Source organism: Mus caroli, unplaced genomic scaffold (genome assembly GCF_978045245.1).
Source record: "Mus caroli unplaced genomic scaffold, Mus_caroli_1 scaffold_8, whole genome shotgun sequence".
Lineage (NCBI taxonomy): Eukaryota > Metazoa > Chordata > Mammalia > Rodentia > Muridae > Mus > Mus caroli.
The window spans coordinates 126948627-126959883 of NW_028227263.1; the positions used below are offsets into that span (position 1 = coordinate 126948627).

The following is an 11257-nucleotide window of genomic DNA, read 5'->3' on the forward strand; positions in this document are numbered from 1 at the left end:
AGTCCTGTGACTCTGGGAAGGGCTCCCATGGTTCAGGCGTGAAGGAATAAGAGCAGCACAGGTGTGAGGGAGAGCTGGAGATGAGGCAAGAAGGCACAGAGAACATGGCGTCCTCTCCTCTCCTTTTCTTCAAGGGGCTCCTGTTCACAGGTGAGACAAGCCCTGACAGTGACTGGGAGAAGGGGACCTCAGAGGACAAGAGGCCCCCAAGGGGATTCACTTTCTTCCTGAATCCTGAGGAGACAGGACACAGAGGCAGAACAGGGGCTGTGCAGCTGGAAGCTTTGGGGACAGGAAGTATCAAGGGCAGGGGAGCTATGTTATACTTTATTCAAACCGAGTCAACATTACCTGTTGTAGTTTTCCTATGTACTGACAGCTGGGGTCCAGAGAGGGGTCTCTATGACCAATGGGGGAGACACGGGGGGGACAGTATTTCCTACCAGATATTGGTGGAAGTAGGGTACATGTGAGGCCTGCAAACGGGGCGGGGGTGGGGGTGGGGGTTGCAGGTTTTGTAGATTGGGACCATTCAAGGATGTGAAAGGGGATCAGGTGGCTGAAGCTGCTATTGGGATCACTTGGGATTTCTGAGCAAGAGGACATTGTGGAAAAAAAAATGCCAGGAGAAAGGGATGTTTGTGGAAGATACCAGAGGGATAAGAATCATTTAAAACGATATGTGAAACAGGACCTTGGAGGAACAAAGCAAAAATAGTAAAATCTAAGTCCCTCAATGGGGACAGTGACTACCTATAAATTGGTTGATTTAGTGCAATTTGTTAACAGTCATTGGCAATTAAAAATATTTAAAAAGTAGGAATAGGCAGCCTGCTTTTGGTACAATGTTAATGACATAAATTATAAAGTAGGAAATTCAAAATTTATCAAGAACTATAAAAACTGCATGTGAGGTCCAAGCAGTTACTAGGAATAAATATGAAATCATTTTTTTATGAAATCATCTTAATTTACTTTGGTTTTTCAAGACAGGGTTTTTCTGTGCAGAATTTGCTGTCCTGGAACTCACTCTGTAGACCAGGTTGGCCTCAAATTCATAGAGACCCACCTGCTTCTGCCTCTGCTGGGATTAAAGGCATACTTCACCACCACCTGACAAAATCAATTTTTTAAAAGTGGTGTCATATCAGAATTATGATACGTTCCAATTCTACCTCCCCACTCTCCTCTCTGACATTGCCTCCTCCTGAATCTCCAAACAGCAAAGATCAATATCAAAGGAAAACATCACGGCTTGTTTAAAAATAAAAGCTAAAAGCAAAGAGAGAGAGAGTCCATGCAGTGTGAAATATCTCCTGTGCCAAAAGCTCTTGTCCTTGGCAAGCCTCCTCCCACAGACAGACATACCATGGATTGCTCTTTTTCTTTTTTGTTTTGTTTTAGTTTTCCTCATGATATGAGCTACATGCAAATATCTTTTATTTCTCCAGCCCATCCTAAAATTCCCTTTTGCACTGAAGCCCGAAGCCTGATTTGTCCTGAGTTCAGGTCCCTAAAGCTTAGGGACCTTCCTCCCATAGTTCCTTATGACGCATTAGAGTTATCTATGCCTCTGACCCCTTAGGGCTGACATTCCTGGGAGCTCAGGCTAGTCCATCTTCATGCACTGTCACTCATAACTATAGGGTCACACTGGACAAAGGAAAAATTAACACAAAATGATGGCAGATTCACTCAAATACTCCAGAATGGGTAGATATTTCCTACAGTGTGCAAAACTGTCAATACAAGAGAATTGTATAATTAATCTAGATCTTTAATTATTTATTTTTTAAAAACAATTTTTAAAAGATTTATTTATTTGTTTATTATTTATACAGTACACTGAAGCTGTCTTCAGACACACACTAGAAGAGGGCATCAGATCTCATTACAGATGGTTGTGAGCCACCATGTGGTTGCTGGGATTTGAACTCAGGACCTCTGGAAGAGCAGTCAGTGCTCTTAACCCCTGAGCCATCTCTCCAGCCCTAGATCTTTTTTTTTATAAAAAAGTTATTTATTTTATGTACATGAACGCACTTTTGCTCAGACACACACTAGAAGAGGGCATCAGATCTCATTACAGATGGTTGTGAGCCACCATGTGGTTGCTGGGAATTGAAATCAGGACCTCTGGGAGAGCACTCAGTGCTCTTATCTGCTGAGCCACCTCTCCAGCCCCATTAAGTTGTTCTCTTAAAGGCAAGTTAAACAAACAGGCTGAGTGCACAGTGGGACATCAGTCTCAAGCAGTGACGCTCAACCTTCTGAATGTTGTGACCCTCTAATGCAGTTCTTTATGACGACCCTCAATCATAAAATTATTTTGTTGCTACATCATAACAGTAATTTTGCTACCGTTATGAGTCATAATGTAAATATCTCATTTGCAGGATATTTGATATGCAAGCCAGAAGGGGGTCATGACCCACAGGTTGAGAACTACTAGTGACCTTAAAGTGTATTACTACTAACTTGAGCGTGAGGTCCAACATAACTTCCAGTCTCATAGAATGTAAGAGATACTGCCATATTGACGTAGCCGCATCCCATGGAAAAGTTCTGTAAGATGGAGAAGAAGAAATAGAAGAAGTGAGATCTGGACCCTGGGAACTAAGGTTTTTCATAGACCCAGGATGCATTCCTTGATGCCTTTACGGCTCCTCCTCTCTCCTGAAGGCTGCTGCCCTGCTGCTATCCGGACTTGTCTACATCAGTTCCTAGGAACCATGTAGCTAACAGGGACATTGTGTCCTAATATGTAGCCCCAGGCACAAATGTGGAGCTTGAGCAAAGGAGGTGCTGTGCAGGGGATACCTGGAGGGAGGCTGTGTCTGCAAAGCCTGATGGACTGACCATGGCCACAATGAAGTGCAGAGGCTGGAATGGCGCAGGTCAAGAGTCTAACTGCAGGTTATGTTGCATTATCTTTGGCTCCCTAAGCATCCTTTCCTTGCCCCCTTGTGTCAGACCTAGCATCCTGGAAACTAACAGAGTAAAATTCTCTTGGGATGTATTGACTTGACAGAACCCTAAATCTCACCAACCAAAGGCTAAGGGACTCTGGATGGTAGCTGAGTCTTACTGCTGAGATTCTTCAGCTTTGCTATAACCGCCTACTTCATGTTAACCAGTGTCTCTGAAAAGGGCCTTGATTTAAGTTTTTCTTTGTTATGTTACTCTAAAAGAAGGTCACAACAAACTAATTCCACCTCAGAACATGGGATTTGGGGTAAATCTCGTTCCCTGAAGACGTGAGAGCTGTCATTCTGTGTCAACACAATGGAGGTCTGACGTGTGATAGCAGACACAGATAAAGATCTTTCCTTGAGGCCACAGATTTATAGACTGTCTCAGGGCATGTGGTGTAGAACAGCTCCGAGAAGATCACACCATCTAGGAAGACGGGGATGCTGTGTTAAGACACCCAGGAAAGAAAAACCGGAGAGTGTGGGGAGATGTGGAGGGAGGGCACCTGAGGTGCCTTCCCCAGAAGACAGCCTTAGAGGGTCGGACACAGATTCTTCTCGCTTATAGAATCTGTACGGCATTCTGTGCTCCTCAGTAGATGGTAGGTTTCTGGGTGAGAGACTGGTAGCAGCACTGTCACATGAGGAGAGTGATAGCCAGGTGTCTAGGGCGCCTGTTGGGCCATGTTTGATGACCTGCTCAGCATCTGAATTCGGCAGAGCCCCAAAGATATAAAGATCCAGATGTGTGTTAGAAGGGCCATTACAGTATGAGCCAGGGAGTCCATGGAGAGTTTCCCTGCCCTCCCTTCCACGGCTCTCATGCCTCCAGTCTGAATATTCCCTATCTGCCCCAGTCTGACTGGCCCATAGAAAACAGCATTCTTCCTGGAGAAAAGGCTAAGTTGGCTCCATTTTCTGCTATAAGGAGAACTCAGAGTCTCCCATTTTGTAGTGTGACCTCTGCCAAGTAATGGACAGGATATGGAACTGAAATTAGGTTTTGTGACATTTCATCTCAAGCATGCACACACACAAACACACACAGAGACCCACATACACACAGACACATACGTACAGACACACACACATAGACAGACACACAGATACACACACATATACATAGGCCCACATACATAGATAGGCACACTGAAACACACAGATCCCACACAAAGACCCTCCACAAACCCCCACAGACACACACACACATACAGATACACAGACCTATAAAGACCCCCGCTCAACAAATACACATATACATACACACACACACACACAGAGATACATACACATACATATATATAGACATACACAGAGAGACACACAGACACATAAACTGACACACAGACCCACCCACTCACACAGAAATAAACGCATAGACACACATAGACACAGGTACACAGACACACAGACAGACAGACACACAGCAAATATGCAAATAAATGAAAAAATTGTTGACCAACCCTGGGTATTAATCATTCTAACGTGTAGTTTTTGCTACCCCACTTTAAGCTCTGGATGCACCATGTTACCAGTCCCTCCCAGGGTCCCTCAGATCCGAGGATGAAACACACACACCACATTAGCTTATTTTTCACCCTGCCTTCTTGTCTCAATTGCTGGGCTCTACTAAGCTTTCGTCAGCTATCTCGCACCCTTCTCTTCACTCCCAGCTCAGCACCCTATATCTGCCCTCAACTTTAGTTGCTCAGTTACCTTCTCCTTGTTCAGCAATGCAAAACTGCCCTCTACTCATCTGCAGTTCTAATCTCCCACCCGGGGAAACAAGTGACCTATGGCCCCTCCTCCTGACATCTCACATGCTGGTCCTTTCTCCCTCCAAAGCATGGCAAAAACCTTTGTCTCTTAGCCTTCCTGCAGGGACCCAAAAGTCCCGACTCTTTTCTTCCACCCAGCAATTGGCCCCCAGCATCTTTACTGATAGATCAAGAACCAAATGGGGAACAAGACCTTAGCATCAGACCACACACCCGCTACAAAACATTCTGATTAGCTCCCAAACTGAGACGTTTGTAAAAACAAAGTAACCCAGGCCCTGGATACACACATCCTTTCATCCACTCATCTACAGGTATCCAAGCCTGTCCCAGGCCTGAGGCCTCCCACAGTGAGTAACGTCACAGAGCCTTTGTTATGAGATTTTGTTTATTTTATGCATATGATCTTTTGACTGTATGTATGTCTATGCATTCCATGCTGGAGGAGGTTAGGATCCCATGGCACTGGAATTACAGACAACTGTGAGAAGCCATGTGGGTGCTGGGGATTGAACCCAGGTCCTTAGGAAGAGCAACCCGTGCTCTTAACCACTGAGCCATCTCTCCAGTCCCAACAGGCCTTCGTTCTAATGGACTGGAAGACAGTGGAGCAAAGTCTTCTAAGAGGTGCAGTCAGGAGTCGACAGCAAACCCAAAGGCAACAGAGCCAGAAAATGAGGAAAGTAAGACCTGGGGTCTCCAGAGGAGGAGGTCAGGGAAGGCACCCTCACCCCAGAAATACTGTTGAGAGTAAGCAGGGATGTGATGACAGTGGGGTGTGGGGAGCCACACAGACTGCTGAGGAGAGAGGTCTATGCAGAGGACACAGCTCCAGAGGCACTGTGGGGATGGGGTTTATGGTACCTTATTACATCAAGTGGAGATCACACATCTGCAGGACACGTGGGCCCAACACTGATGGGGGGGGTTTTCTCTTCCCTTCCAGCTTCCCTTCTAGCCTGCCGGAACTCAAACGCTGCCATGGCCCACCTATCTATCGAGGCTCTGCCGCCCTCTCTTCCTGAAGGGGGAAATGTTCTTCTGCGAGTTGATAATCAGTCGGAGAAGCCTCGGGCCTTTTTCTGGTACAAGGGGAAACGTGCTTTTGAAGAATTTAAAATTGCACACTATGAAACAGCCTCTCAGTCGCTTAAGTGGGGGCGAAAATACAGCGGCAGGGAGAGGGTTTTCACCAATGGATCCCTGCTGCTCCAGAAAGTCACCCAGGAAGACACAGGGATCTATACCCTAGAGAGCTTTGATGCATATTATCAGTGTGAAATAGCACATGTCCTCCTCCAAGTGTTCAGTAAGTGACTCTCTGTGACCTGTGGGTGCTGGGTGGGATGGTTGCCTCGACACACAGGAATTTCAGCCTTGGTCTGTATTCAGTGCAGGACACCATGGATCAAACTCCATCACCAAAACCATTATGCAGAAAAAAGAACATGCAGTGAGTAACTCAGCAAAGGAATGCTAGACTCAGCCAATGCCTCCTGAGCTCTCACTATGAACATGGCCCTGAGGTAGACCCTGAGGGACTCCAACAAGGCATGGATTAGGAAAACATGGGACCAGGTGACCCTGAGGACCTCCTCTTCAGGGCTGGAACGGGCCTTTTTGTTGGAGATGAGATAGAACAAAGCTTGTCTTGTGTAAGCAGCCAGCCCACTGCCATAACAGCCACATGTAAGCTGGCTCTCCTGGGCATCTCCTTCTGCTGAGACCGAGCATAGAGAGTATGGGGCAGTGGGCTGCGCACAGACAGCCTGGTCTCCAGTTGAGCATAGGTCTTGAACCCCGGGGGACCCAATGGATGGTGATTTCCACCTAGGTGGGACAGAAGGTGTTCCATCGTGTCTCCTGGATCCCTGGCTCCTGTCGAAGTTACCGTCCCCACAGCCCCCACAGGAGAGGTGTGTGACTATCAGTCACAGATGTCCCAAGCTCCTGGCATTCTGGCTAGACTCCACCCTCTGGCTAGGCTCCTCCCCACAGTTACCTGATAGCCCAGCCCACTATAAAAGGGGTTGCTTGGCCCCTACTCAGCTCTCTTTAAACTCTCACCTTTCTTTCTCTCATCTCTAGCCCTCCTCCTCTCTCTCCCTTCACCCCTCTCTCCATGTGACCATGGTTGGCCTCTCTCTCTTTCTCTCTCTACCGTCTCCCTGCTTTATTCTACAATAAAGCTCTAAAACCATAGACTTTCTCTGCTTGTCAAGGCCTACCGTGCTTGAACAATGTGATAGGCTTTCTCCTATGGAGCCATCTAATCTCCTATCAGAGGCCTTCCTGTGCTCCAGCCATGGACCAGACCAAAGACTCTCGTCCTTGTGGGAACCACACAGTGCCTCCCTCTCTCCCTGCCCTCCCTCCCTCCCTCCCTCCCTCCCTCCCTCCCTCCCTTCCTCCCTTCCTCCCTTCCTCCCTTCCTCCCTTCCTTCCTTCCTTCCTTCCTTCCTTCCTTCCTTCCTTCCTTCCTTCCTTCGCCCTGGGGCTGACTGAGCCGCCCCTGGGGCCCCCATTCTGTTCTCAGCAATTCCTTGGTGTCCAGCGGTGTCTGGGATGCCCGAGGCTGAGAACCTGGTGCCTAGGTCTGCCCCTTGTCCACCACCCGCCAAGCTGGGGTCAGGGACTTCACACAGCCAGACAGCCACCGAGGGCCACGTGGAAAGCATACGGCAATCCTTCCATATCTGCCCGCCCAGAGCACCAGAACTCTGGTGGGACACGGGTTTTCTCCCACTCCCTCTTTCCCCCATGCTCCCTGCCCCACAGGAGAGCAGAGCTGGACGGTGCCCAGGCCATCAGTCAGATGTTCTCATGGGTTTGCAGGCTCTCATGGGAACAGCTTATCATCATGGATCCAGCCCGGGGAAAATCCCATAGAGAGACAAAGGGTAGTAGACTTTCCTGATTTGGACAGCTCCCTTGTTCCAAGGTCAGTTTCTTGTTCTTATTCAAGGTTAACTCATAGACATAGCAATGATCATTCACCATGTGTCCTATTATAGAGAAACAGAGACCTAGGAAACACAGTGGCTGAGTGAGGTGGTTCAGGTCAGACGCTGGCTGTACCCTCAGCTCTGAGTCCCCGTGAGAAGGCCTTATTAAGTGCCTTGGAGCAGAGAGGGGCTGCCTGAGATCTCTGGAGATGAATCTCTTTTGTTCTCTTCTGTTTACACGCAGAGATTCTGACACAGCCCTACCTCCAGGTCAAGAGCATTATAGTGGAAAGACGGAAATCTGCAACCTTCGAGTGCATGTCACCTGACACTGGAGTTGACATCACTTGGATCTTCAATAACAAGCCTCTAGATTTCAATAAGAGGATGTCTCTATCTCCTGAAAAGCACAGACTCAGCATAGCTCCCCTCAGGCTAAAGGATACAGGGGAGTATCAGTGCGAGGTCTCCAACTCCTTCAGTTCCAGGAAGAGTAACTCCATCTCCTTGTTCTTGGTCCGAGTGTGACCTCTCCTCTCCTCCTCCACTGCTGATGGGAGGTTGCCTTTCTCACTCGTGTGCAAGGTGGATAAAGGTTGAAGGGAGTCACTGATCAGTGCAGACACAGAGACAGGCAGCATGGTGACAGACACTTGCCATCCTAAAGTAAAACACAGGTCAGTCCCATTCAGACACAGTGAGGCAATTATTTTATAAAAGTCAAGAGTATAGGACCAGAACTCAGTCCAGGGATCTGATTTTCAAGGGACTAAGAAGGGCTTAGGTTCTGAATCAAATACAAACCACACCGTCAGGATCCAGAGGGAACAGAGTTCAGGCACTCCCTACACACCAAAAGCTGTAGGTGCTGTTAAAATGGTGAGATGATTGCAGAGAGCTAAACACTTCCTCTCACATGCTCAAATTATTTCTCATATCAAATGCCAATGCCGCTAGACCCCAGACACTTGTGAGAAGTTGGAATACTGACTGGAAAATGGACAGGACATATTTATTTCGGTGGGGATATTGTGTTGGTTTGTATATGCTTGGCCTAGGGAGTGGCACTTTTAGAAGGGGTGGCCCTGTTGGAGTAGATGTGTCACTGTGAGCTAGGGCTTTAAGACCCTCATCCTAGCTGCCTGGAAGTCAGTCTTCTACTAGCAGCCTTCAGATGAAGAGGTAGAACTCTCAGCTCTGCTTGCTCCATGCCTGCCTGGATGCTGCCATGAGGATACTGGACTGAACCTCTGAATCTATAACCCAGCCCCAACTAAATATTGTCCTTTATAAGACTTGCCTTGGTCGTGGCGTCTATTCCCAAGAGTAAATGTAAAATGCTTTTGAACTGTTCTAGTCTGCAGAGTTTTTGTCCACATACGCAAATCCATGGGTGAGAGGAGGGAGTTGGCTGAATTTCATGCCCTAGGCTGCCTGTTAAGGTGAGACCTTGCCCAAGATCTTGCTTTGTCCTAACAGTTTCTGGCGTGAATGAATAAATAGTGAATACACATTCATTAAAACTGACTATTTTAGTCATCTTGAAGCAAAGAGCTCATTGGCACAGAGCACATTCATGTAGTTGTGTGAACGGGACTATTGCTTGTTTACAAAGGTTCCAAACCTGTTCTGTTCCCTCAAGCCCCTTGTAACTGACCGCCATGATACTTCTGTCCCTATGCGTGTGACAAAAAACTGCAACCTAATTGTTCATGGTTAAGATCAGTGCAGAGGTGTTTGCAGCCTTCGCCGCCCGCCGCTCTCCAACACCAGTGCTGCCTCTTGCTTGCCGAGCTCCAGCCGAAGGATAAGGGGGGTAAGTAAGAAGGTGTCCATACCATGGCTCCTACAAAGCAGACTGCCCGCAAATCACCGGTGGTAAAGCACCCAGGAAACAACTGGCTACAAAAGCCGCTCGCAAGAGTGCGCCCTCTACTGGAGGGGTGAAGAAACCTCGTCGTTACAGGCCTGGTACTGTGGCACTCCGTGAAATCAGACGCTATAAGTCCACTGAACTTCTGATCCGCAAGCTCCCCTTTCAGCGTCTGGTGCGACAAATTGCTCAGGACTTCAAAACAGATCTGCGCTTCCAGAGTGCAGCTATTGGGGCTTTGCAGGAGGCAAGTGAGGCCTAGCTGGTTGGCCTCTTTGAAGATACCAACCTGTGTGCTATCCATGCCAAACGTGTAACAATTATGCCAAAAGATATCCAGCTAGCACACCACATACTTAAGAGTCCACTATGAGGGGAAACATTTCATTCTCAAAAAAATTTTTTTTCCTCTTCTTCCTGTTATCAGTAGTTCTGAATGTTAGATATTTTTTCCATGGGGTCAAAGGTACCTAAGTATATGATTGCCAGTGGAGACATAGGGGACAGAATCAGGTATTGGCATTTCTCCACATTCATTTGTGTGTGAATTTTTAATAGAAATGCAAGATGTAAAGCATTAATGCAAGCAAAATGTTTCAGTGAACACATTTGAGCAGTTCAACTTTTAACAATTATAAATAAACCTGTTAAAATTTTCTGGACAATGCCAGCATTTGGATTTTTTTAAAACTAAGTAAATTTCTTATTGACAGCAACTAAATGGTGTTTGTAGCATTTTTATCACACAGTAGATTCCACCCATTCACTACACTTTTCTAACTGAGTTGTCCTACATACAAGTACATGTTTTTAATGTTATCTGTCTCCTGTGCTGTTCCTGTAAGTTTGCTATTAAAATATATTAAACAAACAAACAAACAAAAAATTGGTGCAGAGAACCACAACTCATCAGTGCGTGTGCATTTTGTTGGGTTTTTGCAGATTTGGCTCACTGGTCTCACAACTTGTAAAAACTTTAGGCTCCTCTACCGACAAGTTCATGCCGCCCGCAGAAATATTGTCTGATCTTGCCATGGTAGACACGTATTACAAATGTGACACACACGTCAGACATTTTTGTTAATGGATAGAAGTGTATCAACTTTCACTCCTAATTTTACTAATATTAATTCATTTCCTTATAAAGGCAATCTACTTAAAAACGTCAATATTAATCGTTTGTCAAAAACCAGCTTTCAGTGGAATTGACTTTTCGATACAGTTAATTTATTAATTTTCGTTCTATCTTTAGTCCCCCTTTCCAATGGCTTTCCTTCATGGTCTTCCCTTCATGGGGTATGTTTTGTTTTCCTTTGCCGATGGGGGTGGTGGGCGTCTCATGTTGTTGTTGTTGCATTAAGGACTTAACATAAGAATCAAGGGCCCCTTTGGAAAAACAAAATCTGCACAGAGGGACTATTTCATGTGTTTCTACTGCAGTTGTTAGCACAGTTGGTGTTAGGCTTGAAATCAGGCAGCTGGGCAGACCTCTGATAAACCACCCAGACTTAAGTGACCTCAGATTTTCATCCTGAAATGGAACGGATGGAATCCTTTTGACAGAAGCAAAAACTACTCTAGAGAAACAAATGACCTGCCTGCCTCATCGCCCCCTGGCCCAGCTTCAGGGGCAAAGGCCTGTGTCTAGCTACTAAGTAGTGAGAATTCATGTTCCACCACAGGTCCTGC

The 11257-nt window shown here is 46.6% G+C and overlaps 1 protein-coding gene across 1 annotated transcript; it reads left to right on the forward strand.

The window, feature by feature from the left end:
• The first annotated feature begins 104 nt into the window (after positions 1-104).
• On the forward strand, positions 105-8223 carry LOC110297483 (cell adhesion molecule CEACAM15-like). The gene is made up of 3 exons (XM_085841025.1): positions 105-150; positions 5697-6059; positions 7940-8223. The coding sequence occupies exons 1-3, from the start codon at positions 105-107 to the stop codon at positions 8221-8223; spliced, it is 693 nt and encodes a 230-aa protein (XP_085697151.1).
• Positions 8224-11257: the final 3034 nt, after the last annotated feature.

Bases quoted from the DNA above. Each gene is read 5' to 3' on its own strand.
- LOC110297483 (XM_085841025.1), top strand. From the start codon at position 105: ATGGCGTCCTCTCCTCTCCTTTTCTTCAAGGGGCTCCTGTTCACAG. The intron at 151-5,696 runs GTGAGACAAGCC...CTTCCCTTCCAG, and splicing joins CAAGGGGCTCCTGTTCACAG to CTTCCCTTCTAGCCTGCCGG. The intron at 6,060-7,939 runs GTAAGTGACTCT...GTTTACACGCAG, and splicing joins TGTCCTCCTCCAAGTGTTCA to AGATTCTGACACAGCCCTAC.